At 35.8% G+C, this 18,967-nt stretch overlaps 1 protein-coding gene across 3 annotated transcripts in view; it reads right to left on the bottom strand.

Annotated features, from left to right (window-relative positions):
* Positions 1–13,909: 13,909 nt before the first annotated feature.
* klhl4 (kelch-like family member 4) overlaps positions 13,910–18,967 on the bottom strand; it is a 39,641-nt gene continuing 34,583 nt past the window's right edge. For all 3 annotated transcript variants that reach the window (XM_046848879.1, XM_046848880.1, XM_046848877.1), the window contains 3 exons: positions 16,962–17,174; positions 15,566–15,737; positions 13,910–15,076 (listed from right to left, as the gene is read on the bottom strand). In XM_046848879.1, coding sequence (XP_046704835.1) covers positions 15,017–15,076; positions 15,566–15,737; positions 16,962–17,174 — 445 coding nt within the window. In that variant the 3' untranslated portion in view covers positions 13,910–15,016. The remainder of the gene's footprint in view (positions 15,077–15,565; positions 15,738–16,961; positions 17,175–18,967) is intronic.

Raw genomic sequence — 18,967 nt, forward strand, 5'->3', positions numbered from 1 at the left:
CTAAGTGTCTGAAGAGAGATACAGAAGGTCTTTTTTCCCTGCTGCTATTAGATTTTACAATCAAAGCTGCTCCCAGTGAACCAGTCACCATAATACACACTGTTATCACTGTTTAACTGCAATAATAATAACAAAGTATTTTAAACACCACATGTGCAATAACAAATTTTAAAACAATATGTGCAATATTACCTGCAATATGTGCAATATGTTCTACCTTCCTTATCTTTTGTACACAGGTTTTTTTTTCTCACAATGAAGTTACTGAAGGGAAGGGTGAATAGCAGGATTTATCAGCTTCTTCGCTTGTTGTGTGGTGATGTCCAGAAATATTACATGTAAATGTATGTTCATTGTATAAATTTTGTTATGTGCAGAATTTAAATCACAAACTAGACAAATCATTTGGCCAAGATGTGGCACTCTTATTATATAGCATTGATACATCAATAAGGCACAACATTATGACCAGCTGTCTAATATTGTGTTGGTCCCCCTTTTCCTGCCAAAACAGTCCTGACTCGTCAAGGCATGGACATAACTAAACCCATGAAGATGTGCTGTGGTCTCTGACACCAAGATGTTAGCAGCAGATCTTTTAAGTCCTGGAAGTTGCAAGGTGGGGCCTCCATCGATTGAATTTGTTTGTCCAGTACATCCCACAGATGCTCGATTGGATTGAGATATGGGGAATTTGGAGTCCAATTCAAAGCATTTTGAAGGGATAGCTCAGTGGTTAAGGTGTTAGTTTACGGACCGGCAGGTCCCCACAAGTTTGGTGGCTTAAGCCCTGGCATAGGCAAGTTAACATTTATATTTCTCTTTTTACATTTAATAGTTTGTCTACTTTGTGACATTACACTGTAAATCTATTTCTTAATTAAAGAGACCTGTTCAAAAGATTGCTTTATTTCTTTGTCTTTTTTAAAAGAATTGTTTGGCCTACTTTTAATATGAGATACATGGTGTTGAAGTGTGGAAAAGAACAACCATGTTGGTTCATTAGGCTTATTGACTAACTGTACAAGTCAAAAGGGATAGCTCAGTGGGTAAGCTGTTGATTTACTGATCAGCGCGTCCCCACAAGGTTAGTGGTTCAAGCCACGGCATTACCAAAGAAAACATTTTATTTTTATCTTTTTACATTTGTTTGTCTACTTTGTGACATTAAACTGTAAATCTATTTCTTAATTAAAGAGACCTGTTTAAAAGATTGCTTTTTTTCTTTGTCTTTTTTGAAAGACTTGTTTGGCCTATTTTTGATATGAGTTACATGTTGAAGTTTGGAATATAGGCCATGTTGGTTCATTAGGCTTACTGACTGCTTGTATTAGTCAGAAGGGGTCGCTCAGTGGTTAAGTTGTTGGTTAACTAACCAGCAAGTCCCCGCAAGGTTGGTGGTTCAAGCACCGGCATCACCAATGTGAAATTTGTATTTCTCTTTTGAAATCTAATAGTTTGTCTACTTTGTGACATTAAACTGTAAATCTATTTGTTACTTAAAGAGACCTGTTGAAAAGATTGCTTTATTACTTTGTCTTTTTTGAAAGACTTTTTTGGCCTACTTTTAATATGATTAACATGGTGTTGAAGGTTGGAAAAGAAGCCATGTTGGTTCATTAGGCTTATTGACTGCATACATGAGTCAGAAGTGATAGCTCAGTGGGTAAGGTGTTGGTTTACCTTCCAGCAGGTTCCCACAAGGTTGGTAGTTAAAGCCCCAGCTTTGGGAAGGTCACTTTTTTATTTCTCTTTTTACATCTAATAGTTTCTCTACTTTGTGACATTAAACTATAAATCCATTTGTTAATTAAAGAGACCTGTTTAAAAGATTGCTCTATTTCTTTGTCTTTTTTGAAAGACTTGTTTGGCCTTCTTTTAATATGAGTTACATGGTGTTCAAGTTTGGAATATAAGCCATGTTGATTCATTAGGCTTATTGACTGTTTGTACAGGTCAGAAGGGATAGCTCAGTGGATGAGGTGTTAGTTAGCCTATCAGCAAGTCCCCACAAGGTTGGGGGTTCAAGTACTGGCATTGCCAAAGAATACTTTTTATTTGTATCTTTTTACATCTGTTTGTCTACTTTGTGACATTAAACTGTAAATCTATTTGTTAATTAAAGAGACCTGTTTAAAATATTTTTTTTCTTTGTCTTTTTTAAAAGACTTGTTTGGCCTACTTTTGATATGTTACATGGTGTTGAAGTTTGGAATATAAGCCATGTTGGTTTTTTAGGCTTATTGACTGCTTGTGTGAGTCAGAAGGGATAGCTTAGTAGGTAATGCTTTGGTTTACTGACTAGCAGGTCCCCACAAGGTTGTGGGTTCACACCCTGGCATCACCAAAGTAAAACTCTTATTTCTCTCTTTACATCTAATAGTTTGTCTTCCTTGGGACATTAAACTGTAAATCTATTTGTTAATTAAAGAGACCTGTTTAAAAGATTTCTTTTTTCTTTGTCTTTTTTGAAAGACTTGTTTGGCCTACTTTTAATATGAGTTACATGGTGTTGCATTTTGGAAAAGAAGCCATTTTGGTTCATTAGGCTTAATGACTTAATGCACAAGTGGGAAGTAGTAGCTCAGTAGGTAAGGTGTTGTTTTACCGCTCAGCAAGTCCCTGCAAGATTGGGGGTTCAAGCACCGGCATCACCAAGTAACAATTTTATTTCTCTTTTGAAATCTAATAGTTTGTCTACTTTGTGACATTAAACTCTACATCTTTAAAATGTAGAGTAATTGATTTAAACAGTACTTTAACTCATATTAAACGTAGGCCAAACAAGTCTTTTAAAAAAAGACAAAAAGAAGCAGTAGTATGAGCATATTGAATACTCCTGCTCTGAGAGCAGCACATATACACTAATAATAGTGCAGCAATATGAGCATATTGAGTGCTGCTGCTCTGAGAGCAGCACATATACACTAATTATAGTACAGTAATATGAGCATATTGAGAACTGCTGCTCTGAGAGCAGCACATATACACCAATAATACTACGGTAATATGAGCATATTGAGTACTCGTGTTCTGAGAGCAGCACACATATACTAATAATAGAAGCAGTAATATGAACATATTGAGTACTGCTGCTACACTAATAATTGTAGCAGCACTAGTGCGGAAGTTTGACCGACAAAATATCACAGAGATCTGAACTATTTATTGTGGCTCATATCAGCTTCAGAAACAGCGGGCTAACATTGGAAAAGTGCATGTTTTATCCAAGTTACAAGATAAGCAGGGAGATCCATGAAGGAGTTGAATCAAAATGCATACGATAGGCTATATAGACAATGATTGTTAGCTTCTTAAGTTTGTAATGTTCGGAAATTATCTCTGTAAATATCAGATGTTTTGACACAAGTAGGAATGTCAGGAAGTCTTTACACCACAGGTCGTGGTGAAGTTGGTTCCAATTAGCCGCAATCCAGACAGAATTACATGGTGTTGAAGTAATGAAAGGAAGCCATGTTGGTTCATTAGGTTGGTTAATATAAACTATTATATGTACACCGATCAGGCATAACATTATGACCACTGACTGTTGAATTAAATAACACTGATTATCTCTTCATTTATGGCACCTGTTAGTGGGTGGGATATATTAATTAGGCAGCAAGTGAAAGTTTTGTGCCTCAAAGTTAATGTGTTAGAAGCAAAAAAAATAAAAAATAAAATAAAAAAGTGTAAGCAAAAGGATTTAAGCAAGTTTGGAAAGGGCCAAATTGTGACGTCTAGACGACTGGGTCTAAGTATCTCCAGAACTGCAGCTATTGTGGGATGTCCCCGGTCTGCAGTGGTCAGTATCTATCAAAAGTGGTTCAAGGAAGAAACAGTAGTGAACCGGTAAAAGGGTCATGGGCGGCCAATGCACGTTAACAGCGAAGACTGGTACATGGTCTGATCCAACTGATGAGCTCCTGTAGCTCAAACTGCTGAAGACGTTAATGCTAGTTCTAATATACAGGTTTGTGAATACACAATGCATCGCAGTTTATTGAGTATGGGGCTACGTAGCCCCGGACAAGTCAGTTTGCCTGTGCTGACCCCTATCCACCACCAAAAGCTCCAACATTGTGCACTAGAGCATCAGAACTGGACCACGGAGCAATGAGAGAAGGTGTCAGGTGATGAATCCCCTTTTCTTTTACATTACATAGATGGCCAGGTGCGTCTGCGTCGCTTACCTGGGGAACACATGGCACCAGGATGAACTATGAGAAGGCAAGCCGGCAGAGATGTTCTGGGCAATGTTCTGCTGAGCCCTTCATGTGGATGTTTTTTTTACATGTATGGACTACCTAAACATTGTTGCAGACCATGTACACCCTTTCATTTAAATGGTATTCCTTGATGGCTGTGGCCTCTTTCAGCAATATAATGCACCCTGCCACAAAGCATAAATGGTCTAGGAATGGTTTGAGAACAACACTAGGTTGTAGCGAATTTAGCTTGCAAAAAAGGAAATATTTATGAGTAATTATAACAGGTTATAAGTACTCCTAAATATGTAAATTAAGTTGTTAAATTGACGGTAATGGAATTAAGGTTATAATTATTTGGTCTGTTCTTCACCAAACAGACAGAATAATATTTTATTAATTCTATAAAAGGGGTATCTCCCCAGCCAAGAAAGTCGCGTCCCCCCCTTTACGGTACAATTAACAGACTATGTAACGTAATTTCCGGACACACCCAAATATAAGCCGTACCCACTGAATTTTACAAAGATTTTTATTTTTAACATAAATAAGCCGCATTGAAACTAATGAACTTTACACAGGCTTTAACGAAAGACAGGGTCTGTTACACGGTGTAACGGGTGAAATATGTTGTGGCTCCTTTGAAAGCAGAGCAGCATTTTGGGAATAGCCTGCCGCTGCATTTTTTCCGGCATTACTGCATGTGTGCAAGACCGAAGAATATGTCCTTATTATTTCCTGGTGCTCATTTCTAAGTTTCTTTGACTAACCTGTAACGGTGTTGCCCAAAAAAATAAAAAAGCACGAGTTTTGGAAACCTGTCGGTGCTTATATGATTTATGTTGCAACTGGAGTTAGCGAGCTATCCCTTGACCTAGACTCAACGCGTTACAACGGCTTGTATCTAAACAGTAGCCTACCAAGAAAGTCATTGTTCACTGTCTTCCTCCTTCCTTTCACAACTATTTCATTCGAGAGTTTTTTTTTTTTGGCATCGTTGTGCGTTTAAAAATCACCATCGGTGAAGCTTTTCTCCCGATGCCATGCAGCTCAGAACACAGGTGAAGTGCGTCTTTTCGTTTCCGTTTGGAAATGTATAATGTTATGTCGCTCAGTTTTTTGGCTTGAAGTTTGTGAAACAACGTACAAAACACAACATAGAACTAACTACACACACATACAAAAAAAATAAAGAAAATAAAAATAAAAATAAACAAAAAGGTTTAAAATAGGAAAAGAAGGAAGAGAAGGGAAAAGAAGAAAAGAAAGAAAGAAAGGAAAGGAATGGCAAGCTTAATCTTCAAAATTAACCACAACCTAAACGAGAATCATCAAGGCATTTAAATTCACCTTAAAATTAAGAGTCTCAAGCTTAAAACACATTTAGACTGGTTGGTAAAACGGTTACTTGAATTGGATTGTTGCACAAGAGTCCGGATGCGGTAGACAAAGGAAGAGTCTTGGAAAAGTCGGTTAGGAGTGGGTCAGATGTTCTTCCAGGTTCTCCTGATAATCAGAGCAGTTGTTGTTCTTGAAGGTAAAACTTGCCGGAAGATCTCGTCTCGAAGAGTCGCTGCTGAACTGTTCTGAGCATCCGACTCTCTCGAGCCTCCGAGGGAGCGTCTGAGGGAGAAACTTCCTTTGTTCATTTGTTTGTGGGCATGGTTTCCGGGTTATACTTGCTTTGGAGAACTTAAAGTTTTATCCAAAGTGTATTAAGAAGGAATGGTACATTTCATGTTCAAATAAAATGCACCATTGTTTGAAAAATAAGGAACAGATAATTTTATGATCATTTTAATAATAAACATCAAAAGAAAAGAGAGCATTAAAACAGAGGTACATTAACATACTGGGACCAGTATTCAAGGTATAACTTATGTTAATACAATGTTATATTCTGGTGGATAAAATGCACCCTTGTTAGGAAAGTAAAGTGCAGATAATCAACTTTGACATCAAGCCTTAAATCGGTCAACCAGAGAGGCCGGGGGGTTATCTGGCTTTCGGGGTGGTGTGTGTGTGTGTGTGTGTGTGTGTGTGTGTGTGTGTGTGTGTGTGTGTGTGTGTGTGTGTACTGTGTAAGGTATAGAGACTGGATTGTATTATCAGTTGAATGCTGCTTTGAAATCAGCTGTAGAGGTCAGGGTTTGTCCTGCTTCGTGTCTTGACACTGTGGTATACAAACCCCCAATAAAAGTGTAAGCCGTGGTGCTCATCCTTTGATTGAAATGCAGATGTCAAGGGTTAAAAGGAATGCCTGGAACATGAAGACTAAATGACCCCTGCCCAGACGCTACAAGGTACTGAGGTATTGACTTGGACTCCAAATTCCACATATCTCAATCCAATCGAGCATCTCTGGGATGTACTGGACAAACAAGTTTGATCCATGGAGGCCTCACCTTGCAACTTGCAGGATTTAAATGATCTGCTGCTAACATCTTGGTGTCAGAGATCACAGCACATCTTCAGGGGTTTAGTTATGTATATGCCTTGAGGAGTCAGGACTGTTTTGGCACGAAAAGGGGACCAACACAATTTTAGACAGCTGGTCATAATGTTATGCCTGATTGATGTATCTATGCTATATAATTGGGGTACCACATCTTGGTCTAATGATTTGTCTAGTTTGTAATTACAATTTTGCACCATAACAAAAGTTATACAATTAACATAAATTTACCTGTAATATTTCTAGACATCGCCACACAACAAGCGAAGAAGCTGATCAATCCTGCTATTCACCCTTCCCTTCAGAAACTGGCACTTCATTATAAGAAAAAACCTGTGTACAAAAGATAAGGAAAGTAGAACATTCCTAATGTTATTGATATTATCCTGCTATTAAACTCCTCTTCCTGTAAAGAAAAACAACATTGTAAATTTACGCCAGTTTATATTAACACACATTTAAGGGGTAGTTCATCTAAAGTTGCAAATTGTCATTTTGTGGTAAAACTCATTTGGGATCTTCTGTGATATTTTCTTTACCCTCATGTCAATTCAAACATATATGACTTTATATTTACATTTACATTTACATTTGCGGCATTTAGCGGATGCCCTTATCCAGAGCAACGTACAAAAGTGCTTTGAGTCTCTAGTAATAAATAAATCTACACTGGTACACAAGATTACAAACTTAATATAAATATAATTCTTAAATTCTACAAACTTGGAAAGTGCTAATTTAAGTTTTTCAGGAAGAGGTAGGTCTTCAATTGTCGCTTGAAGATAGCCAGGGACTCTGCTGTACGGACATCTAGGGGAAGTTCATTCCACCACCTAGGTGCCAGAACAGAGAAATATGAGTACAGAAGTACAGAGTACAGAAATATAAGGATATTGAGTACTGCTGCTCTAAAAGCAGCACATATAGTCTAATAATAGTACAGTATTATGAGCATATTGAGTTCTGCTGCTCTGAGAGTAGCACATATGCACTAATAATAGAAGCAGTAATATAAACATATTGAGTTCTGCTGCTCTGAGAGTAGCACATATACACTAATAATAGAAGCAGTAATATGAGCATATAGAGTACTCCTGCTCTGAGAGCAGCACATATACACTAATAATAGTATAGTAATATAAGCATTTTGAGATATTGAGTACCCCTGCTCTGAGAGCAGCACACATACATTAATAATAGAAGCAGTAATATGAGCATATTGAGTACCACTGCTCTGAGAGCAGCACATATACACTAATAATAGAAGCAGTAATATGAGCATATTAAGTACTGCTGCTCTTAGAGCAGCACATATACTAATAATAGTAGCAGCACTAGCACGGAAGTTTGACCGACGAAATATCACAGAGATCTGAACCAGCTATTGTTGCTCATATCAACTTCATAAACAGTGGACTAACATTGGAAAAGTGCATATTTTATCCCATTTACAAGACAAGCAGGGATATCGATGAAGAAGTCGAATCAAATGCATACGATAGGCTATTTAGACAATGATTGTTAGCTCCTTGTGTTTGTAATGTTTGGTAATTCTCTCTGTAAATATCAGATGTTTTAAATTTGAACAAAACTTTTTCAATTTTAATTAATTTTTTAATATTTGAGCTCTCTGTGAATGCAATGCTAATATAGCTGTTTGAAGGATTCCCTCCACATGTCCGAATGCTCTGACCCCACCTCTCCTTCCATTTATTTGGTTGAATCTTTAAACCAATCATTTTCTTTAATTTTCAATTCTGCCCTCAGAACATATTTGAGTAAGTAAAACTCCCATCTGCGTTATTTATGATCTAGCTAATTTTGACAAACAAAAAAATGTACCACATAAATCAGTATTATATTTCAACAGCTAAATTTAGTTACACAAACTAGACATGTTTTGACCACTTAGTTAGCTAATTTGATTTCTTTTATTGACAAAAATAAAATAACATCAATCCAATATCAACATTTATTCCAAACTGATCAGGTTTGGCATTCTTTCACTCTTTCATGTTCATAATAGTTTTTTCATTACATTTCTCTCGATGACAGTCAACTCTTAAATGATTGTTATTGTTGTTGTTGTTGTTGTTGTTGTTTGTTGATGCTGCTGCTGCTGGTATTTTTGTGTGGCAAATTCACAGAGCTGTATTCTTCCAATTTCAAAACAGTTACTTTGGTTTCTGAGTGATGGAACAGATAAGTTTGTAATATTATCTTAAGTTTAGAACTTTCAAGACACAGTCATCTATTGGGTTGGAAGCCAAAGAGAGCAGTTTTGGCATTTAGAGGGCAGTTACAACTTTTTAGCAGAGTTAGCAACAGGAACTGTTGTAAGCCCAGTTGCAGTCCAAAAATATGTGTTGGCTTGCTTCTTATGACTTAGAGGAAGCATGTGCTACTCTTGGGTGTTAGCTGTCATTTTATAAGGGAAAACTAACTATGGGTCGACATATTGGAGAAAATTGGGTAAAAATCAATCCCAAAAGTAATAGCTTGGAATAGCTTGGAAAGTGCATTATAATTAGGTCTTCAATAAAAATATACTATATATACAGTCTCTACAATTCTACTCCTGGTATGACATGATCTTTACAACTCTCCTGGTATGACACACTTTATAAATCTCATGCATTCACCCTGACAAACATTTCTTTTTACTTTTTTTCTAATCCTTTTCTTTTTATTTCATAGGGAACAGGGAACAGAGAGGAGTGGTGGAAAAACATGAAAATATAAAAAAACTATTTTGACACATGCCACTTTGGGCTACAGTTGAAGCATCTTAAACTTTAATGTCAACTGCTCCCAGGTCTGCTGGGAGTTGCAGTCTAGTAAAGTACTGTCTTAGATCCTTAAAGGTCTGCTTGATATTGTGAGATCAATTTCTTTTTCTCATTGATTTCTTGAACACTCACCCACTCCATCCCTTCAGTGAACCAGAGTGAGCTTAATCTATGTGTAGTTCAGCTCTGAGATGATGAAACACATTAATCTGAGTGCCCCCTAGTGTCAGGTTAGGTAAAAGTATCTTCTCTGATGTGACTTCTGATGTGACTCAGCATTAATTCACTTTAATAATGTACTATTACTAATTAATTATGCGCTTATCCTTATTCTATTTCTGACATTTATATGCAGACAAAAGGAATGATTAAACAATTTCCTTATGGGATGAATAAAGTAATAAATCCTGATTATTGTGGTTCAGATTTTTTATGCTGTTTTAGGTCATTAATGCTGCATAGTCAGATTCTAAGCACTGACTGACTCATTTTGCTATATAGTTCTGCCAAATATCAAAGGCATCAGCATTTAAGGCAAAGTGTAGGCGTTCTCTGTGGTCTTTCAGTGCTCCCTTCTGGTAATGATAAGCAGCACATGCTACACAGGTGAGGGCAGCAATGTTTGAATATGCTATATATGCTGGAGAAATGTGGCAAGCATCCAGGTTCAAGACTTTAATGTCTTGAAGTTCAAGAAATTAAATTTTGTTAGTGCTCAATAGTAACTCAGACCTTCTGCTTATCGTGTACTACTATTTGAGTTTGTTTAGTAGACGTTACTGTTGGTGTACAGACTTCAATTTTCTGTTGCTAAAAGGCTCTAAGAGCAGCTTTTTGTCTGCTAAACAGCATTAAGCACTGTATAAGCATTATAGCTGTCAAAACACTGTCCATGCCTGAGAAAGATAAGTTGTAGCTTGTTAAGGCATTTTGATCAGATGCTTTTTTTTAGCTTGAGGTGTCAACAGTGGAGGTTCTCTGCATCCTATTATTATTTCATCAGCTGGGCCCAATAATTATGCAAGATTATTAGCACAATTGTTTGTCCTTGACCTGGTTGATGTTGATTGACAGCTATTGTTCACAGGAAATTCACAGGATTTCTTTCTTTTGTTAATAGTGTACATGTTAGCTGCTTTGCACCAACACTTTTTGTTCTTAAGCTTCTTAAGGCAAGTATTTTCACATTTAAAATTCTACATAAGTTATTACATTTCTACACATACTTTTTTTATTATTATTATTATTATTATTACAGGTTTCTTAGTTCTACCACACTGATGTAAACAACAGATGAGAATTAGATGTGTAGATTGCAACTAATGTCATTTGTAACCTTGAAATATTTTATATTTTTCCAGCTTTCAGTGATTTTCTCTGGGGAGTCACAGTGGCACTGCTGCCTCACAGTTTCAGGGTCCAGTGGTAAATCCTAAATCTGGGTTATTTTGAGCAGCGTTTCTGTTCATTTTCTACTTTGTCCAGGCAGCAGGTTCACCATGACCCTAACTAGGAAAAAAAAGCATCTATTTAAATTGAGCAGAAATTGTTTGCTTTGAGGATTACATTTTTTCATAATTTTATTATTATTATTATTATTATTATTATTATTATTATTATTATTATTATTATTGTCAGATCTGAGTATGATCTTTTAGCTTTGGTGTTCTTTTATAGCTTGATTCATGTTGACTTGCCAAGGATTTTAATACACAGGCTGAGAACATCCGGAGCTCTCCATGAGGTCATGAATTGGAGGGCAGGTGTCTTCAGAGCACCTTTCAAACTGTACTATCTCCAGTAGACACCAGATCCAAAACAACACCTGCACTCTCCTGGTTTCCTTTTGAAGTGGTGCAGCCATCACTCTTCATTTATAGTCCATATTAATCCTTTTGAAACAGCCAGTCCATTTCCTCTTGTCATCTGTGAAGAACAAAACCTGCAACGGCAATCTAGTCATTTTACCACAGACTGTCTTTGCACATCATAGCCATCTCAGCAGCTTCAGGAGATCAGTCATATCAGTTTCATCTGCTGACATTTAAAAATATCATCAAATAAATCTTTTTTTTTTTTTTTAAGGTTTAGGTACAATGGTGTTTCGTGCCTTGTTTTGTTCCACAACTTTTTCACAGCGCCACTAATACTCAGCATTAGGATTAATAGGAACTACCAAATAGGCAATATTTTGAATGCATTGTTTAAAAGACAGTGTTCGGAGCTCAGACACACTTTCCCAGTTTAATTGCAGATTAAAAATCTTTTTAGAAAGCCCTACACATAACACACATCACATATCATAACCTTGTGCTCCAGTACATTTGATTACATGCACATTATTATATTATGAACAGCAGCTATGCTAATTCCTCTCCACTGCTTCTCTTTCTCTACCCATCCTGAGGCATACTGAGGTTGCGCCAGCTCTAGTCACATCCCACCTTATGAAGATTGTGGACCTTTAAAGAAGAAGATGCCGACCCCTCAAACATCCCGAACCATCTAGAAACGTACCAGCGCCATTTGGATCCCACTTCATGTGGAGTTTGGACAATGGAACTTTTTGTATGTAAAGGCTCTAGCATTGAGAAGCTCATGTTGGATCTGAAATGTTGAGCTATTTTATGAGTTGCTGAGTAGCTCCTGGTTCCATAATTTTAAATGACTTTATAAGAGAGGAAAGGATATTACTTATAATCTTACATTCCAGTGCTCTTGTTAGTTCTCACTCTCCAGTGTTCTGTATTGTTTAAGGATTTATAATCACACTCTTAATATGACCCAAATTATTCCCCTTTTGAGTCGGATCTTCTAAAGGTTTTGTTCCTTAAAACATCTAAGGGAGTTTTTCTTTGCCACCGTAGCCATGGCACATTCACAATGTCTGTTGTGAAAAGCACTATAAAAATAAACTTGGCTTGGCTTGACTTTACTTGACTTAAATGCAGTTACAACTCAATGGCATATGAACACTTGGTCAATACTGTAACATCAATTGTGCACTTTGTTACATAACTGATATGGGTTTATTTGTGAATTCTATATTATGTTTTTTTGTTTGTTTGTTTTGTCACGTTTTTGTCTTTAAAACCTGTTTACCATTATTTCTCCATTAGAGGGCAGTATTAAGTATACAATACTGTTAACCTGAATGTCAATGAAAATGACAGTTCAGATTCGTATTTTATATATTTATATATTTGTATTTATACTAGGGGTGTAACGGTACACAAAATCTATGGTTTGGTACTTACCTCCATTTTTAAGTCATGGGTTTGGTTTAATTTTGGTACATTTGGGGGAAGAACATAAAATTGCTTTTGATTTTTATTAACGCAGTTAAATCATCAACAGTTTACGTTTTTTTTATTATTATTTTAAATAAAATGCCTGCTTGGTTAAATCATATATAAAATAATATTTTATAATATTTTATAAAAAATACAATAGATACAAATAAAATAGAATAAATTAAATGTATGCAATACACTCTTAATTATATTGATTATATTGAGTAATTGGTTGAACTGGCACAAATGAAATTCATAAAATAAAATAAATTCATAATGTAAAACTTTTATTTGATAGTGTACATTTGTTAGACCCAATTTGGATAATACAGTGTGTGTGTGTGTGTGTGTGTGTGTGTGTGTGTGTGTGTGTGTGTGTGTGTGTGTGTGTGTGTTTTACAATTAATATTAAATTTTCTAAAGATATGTATCTACTTAACTGTTCTAATTATTTTAGCATACTTCAACAAATGTCTTCCTTACTTCCAACCTTTATTCATTCATTCTCTCGATATTTGGAATTGTCTTCTGTACATAAAACGTAAAAGAATCCATATCACTAGACTGATGTAAAAAAGTTGGCAATAGCAGGATGTGCCAGTGATTTCACAATGCACAAAACAAAATCTGAGTTTTATGAAGCACTACAAATCATATTTTGGAGCACTACAAAGTATATTTCTGGTACTGATTGAGTAGCCACAGTGACACTGTACTAAGTATAGTTTATTTTTTATACCACTGCCATTGTTGTGTATGTTTTTATGTTTAATAATAATAAAATATAAAAAACAGTGACAATGAGCACAATTGTGAGGCAGAGACCAAACAAACTTGCGATTGATTTGTTCGTGCAGCAACTCAACCCTGTACCAAATGGTTCAGTACAAATATGTGTACTGTTACACCCCTAATCAATAACAAATATAAATGACATAATAATAAATATAGCTGTGATATTAGATGCGACTTCCACTGTAACAAATAAAAAAACGATAAACAATTTATACATTAAAAAAAGAAAAATCATGGACTTAGTGTAATTACTTGTAGCATACATGTAGCATGCATAAATACATGTAGCATGCATGAAAAGTGTGATTAGTGAGGTCTTGGACACAACAAGTGCAGAATGTCATTGAAATTTTCAGAGAGGAAGAAAAGTAGATAACGAGGGAGAAAAGTTTATTTATGATTACATGCTATATAAAATGATGAAAAGCAAAATACATGTATCTGTAAATCTCGCTTGTTACAAATAGCAAATTACTAAATACAAATAAAAAAAATATTTTGAAAACGTGTTATGGACTATTCAAAATTGAGAAATTTTAAGTCAGTATCCCTTGTGAAATATTCACCTACATGGCAATGGAACAAGGCCAAACCATTCAAACACTGCCTTAATCCAAACACATTCATGTTGACCTCTTGATATGGATTTGACAACATACGAAAGCATTATAATATGGCATTCAAACATACCCAAGCAGCATACCAAAATTAAAACAAAGATGATCATAAAATACATTTATAACACTGATTCAGGAAATATATACATTACTTAATTACAAAAACTATACATTCATGTAAAATATCAATATGATATATTTTGTATATTCACTATTTTTGTAAACATGAAAAGTCATGACTACTATCACTTGATACTTTGGTGTTTTGCAGCTACTTTATTGAAATATTTTTTTTTAACTGTCTGCTGAGTAGTTTCATGCTATGTCTTAGGCTTACATTAAAAAAAGTGTATAACATTTGTGTGTAAATTTTCTCCAAAACATTTTCTGAGCATATTAACTCAAAACTGGATGCATTCTCACAACTAGACGTATTCACAGTGTTTTTAAATGCATTGTTAAAACATCAAAAAATATTTCCTTTTCTTAAAACACATTCTGCAGGTTTCTTTTTATTCTGTAAATGCATTTCACTTTGGGTTGCTGGAGGTTATTAATACAGAAAGACGAAAATTAATTTGATATATCTGTAAAATAAAGAAAGGAAATAAATACTCATTTCTAATAAAGTCGAAGCATAAAGTGTTATATGCAGAGATTTTAAACATTCACATTTTTTTTTCAGTGTCTACTATTGCAATACTCAGCTATTAGGCGATACTCAACAAGGAGGCCCTTTCACATTATTGTCATCCAAGTAAAATAGGAACGGACACTAAAATGAGAAATTACACATGATGACATTGAATGTCTGTTTTCCACTGCTGGTGTGTGTCCTGTAAGATCATGGCTTGAATGCTCAAGGCAATTTCACCACCACCACACAGGCCCCAGCTCTGCCAATGTTCAGCTGCACCTCCTAGAACAGCAAAAGTGACAGAGGTTAATGGCCAATATCCACAAGTGTGACCCTTCTGAATCCACCCTTCCGCACTGCTTCCACTCACATTATCCATTCCTACTGCAGCTCTTTCTTTTACAGAGTATGTGTCTAAGTGGTGAGGGATAACACACACTCACTGGGTGAATGAGAGATTAACACATGCTCGGTGGAAAAGTGAAGGGAAGTCAGAGTTTGTTCACTGCTATTGTGCATGATGGAAAAACCATTCAATAGAAGGAAAGCCTCTTGCTTCCTCTCAGTGCCTGTTCATCATCTGACTGTTGCACGAACATTAACAGTTTATTTTCAAAGGGGTTGAGGCACCATCATTATTACATTGAATATGCTTCATTTAAAAATAAAGATTAAATTAACAAGTTGCATAAAATGAATACAAACAAAGTTTAATTAAAACTGAAGTTGAGCAATTTCACAAAGGCATTATGTATTGTTGATAAGAATTACCTCAATCCACTCGTTATTCTGTGCATCATAGGACTCTACACTGTTTAGATAGGATTGGCCATCGTATCCACCCACTGCATACAGCCTGTCACCAAGCAAACACACTCCCACTGCATCACGTGGAACACTTAGCGGCGACACCATGGTCCACGTGTCAGTTTTTTGGTCATACCTGCCATGACAGCAAAGAAAGATTTTGAAATCTGATTTAAATGTAAACATATCTCAAGTGCTTCACATTACTAGGGCGGTTTTTAATATCTTGCTCATAGAATAATGCCTGCAATATAAAAAAGTGCCACCACAAATGTTTGTGCTTTTCTAATGTCTAATATTTTGAGAGATATAGTTCTTTAAAGTTCATTCTAAAGAAGTCATAATAGTGAATGCTATTACAGCATAATAACATGGAAATCTATTTATATAACGGGCCATTCCACCATTATTTACTTATTAAACATTTATTATGATGTATAGACATAGCATTCTTAATTATAAAAAATGCTTGGATATAGACATTCATAAGAATTGCATTTATAATATTGTTATTAGTTACTAGATATGAAAAAAGTGCTATATACAGTGACATTTTGTACTTATAATCTAATAATTATAAAGGACAAAATAAACTAATAATTGCCTTAAAATTATAAATACACCTGTGTGCATGCACACACATATGATGCAATTTTTTTGATTTGCCATTTTTTTCTGCCATTTATTTTGCTCAGCCGTGATAAAGTATAATCCTTAGAGCCCAACCATATTAATATACCCCAGACTTCTTAATGATAATGTGAACAAGTAATTTTTAAGAAACAAGATCATTTTTACTGTCACTGCGAGAATCCGCCATAGTACCTACAATAACAGGATTGGTAAAAATTATTATTAAAGCAAATAATAATAATAATAATAATAATAATAATAATAATAATAATAATAATAATAATGCTATGCACTGCACTGTTTAAGCCCCCACCAAATTGCCACTGTTGTGCCCTCTAGCAAAGCACTTAAACCTATCTGCTTCAGGGGCACGGCTGCTGGCATGGATATGCGAAAACCAGGGGAGTGGTAACCCAGGGGTTAAGTATTTCTTTTTTTCTTTCTTTTTTCTTTCTTTCTTTCTTAACCTGGTTATAATAGTGCAGTTCATCTGTATGACCAGCAGGGGGAGGGTGGCGTCAGTTTATCAAATTTCTAAGCGCCACATTCCACAGCGGTAAGGTAACTGCGGTTTGTGTGAGTGCGTGTGTTTTTACTAAGAGGAAAGGCGTGCCTGCCTGCGCAGACAGAAATCCTTCCAGGAATTTTTGCCTTTCCGGTGAGCCTTAAACATTTTGGGAGCTGAATCGGCGTGTGTGCAAAATAACGTGTTGCTACTTCTCCGTACCTTTCTACACAGTCAGAAAGACGAGAGCAGTGGTTTGAGGCTGGCGCGTCATGGCCGCCGACCGCGTACAGAAAGCCGTTGTAGGTGGCCACGCCCACGCCTCCTCTCCGCTTCGCCATTGGTGCGCACATGCTCCATTTGTTAGTGTGGGGATCAAAACATTCCATGGACCGCAAGCACGAGCTTCCGTCTCGTCCACCAACTGCGTACAGCCTGAAACAATGGAGTACAGAGGAGATGTTTAAATTGGTCACATTTTACAGTATAATAGCACAAGTGGGCCAGCAAGGCCTTCTCTGCTTGCATAAACATTATCAGAAGCATTGGCTTACATTTTTATATAAATATATATATTTAAATTGTAATAAATATGTATTAAATTATTCACAATAGACTATTCTCTTAATTTCATAGCTTTTCTCTTGGTTGCACTGCAGCAAGTAGTGTATGTTTAAGTTAAAGTTTCTATCCAATCATATTTCAGCCATTATCTCATGTGTCGGCAGGGCCAAAATATGCCATAAGGCCTTCAAAATGCAGTGCGGGTGCTTGCAGCGTTAAAAACATATTTTTCTCTTCACCGCTTTTGGGACTCAGCTGAAAATTACCCACCTAAAATGAAATGTTAACAGTTCCTGACAAAAGTGTGCAACATAAACAATTAAAAAATCTTTAAAAAGAAGACACTTTGGGCTTTACTGTCCACTAAAGTTGATATTGCTCAAAAAATATAAGTTATAGATGATGAAGTGCCTTGTTTATAAATTTCCTGACAATCCAGACAAGTATTGGATTGAAAAGTCTCATTAGTTAATATATATATATATATATATATATATATATATATATATATATATATATATATATATATATATATATATATATATATGAAGATGTCATGAAAAATTTGATGCCTAAAAACATTTATTTCCACCCACCCTGCCCAGCCCAGCCCAGCCCAGCCCAGCCCAGCCCAAATTGGGGAACACAGCTGGAAATGTACTCTAAATTTAAATGTTAACAGTTTCTGACAAAAGTGCTACATACACAATTTAGATATATTTGGAAAGAAGACAGTCTGGGCTTTACTATGCATCATTTAAAGTTGATAATGCTTAAAAATATGTTATAGATGCTGAAGTGCCTTGAATATACATTTCCTGCATTTAACCTTTTATTTCATATATAATTACATGAAACCAGTCCTTTAGCAATCCAGAAAAGTACTGGTTTGAAAGCCACATGTCTCATGAGTATATATTTCATATTTAATGATGTCATGAAAAATTAGATGCCTACAAACATTTATGAGGCTATGTCTGGTCCTTTTCTCCCTCCCCCTGTTTGAGAGCCACCTGCTAGACTCAGGTGGCTATTCACACAGTCTGCATTCAAATTAATGGCTGACCGTTCAGGCTATTGTTAAACATGTTTGGCTTTATATTGATTTGGCATTCATATTGATGGCCAGGTAGCCAGACAAGCTATTGTTTTACAGTCATGGCCATTCAAATGGACAGTAGTGTGCCTAACAATAAATACACACACACACACACACACACACACACACACACACACACACACACACACACACACACACACTCTTTTCAAGCATTTCTCTTATAAAAACAAACAGAGAATAACATTTATAACATGTATTAAATTAAATTGTAAAGGGAGATGTATTGTAACTCAGATGTAAAATAGGCTAAGCATTTCCATCCATGGTATTGTCACTCTGTGCAAGAACATTTTCCTCATTTCTGCTTTGTGCTATCTCCAATAAAAAAAAAAATGTTCTTTGTTTTCATTCTTTTTGCAAACAAAGCTCAGTTAACACGAGCTGGAAACAGCTGTTTGTTCAGAACTGAGAGCTGCATCCACTTCCTGACAGGTGTGCTTTTTGACCACTAAGAGCTTCTAAAGATTAATAAAACTAAGAACTTGCCCACATGTGGAATATAAACCTTCCATATATCGTTAGAATCCTGCACTCATTGGCTACA

This window comes from Silurus meridionalis, chromosome 5 (genome assembly GCF_014805685.1).
Source record: "Silurus meridionalis isolate SWU-2019-XX chromosome 5, ASM1480568v1, whole genome shotgun sequence".
In the NCBI taxonomy this organism is placed as follows: domain Eukaryota; kingdom Metazoa; phylum Chordata; class Actinopteri; order Siluriformes; family Siluridae; genus Silurus; species Silurus meridionalis.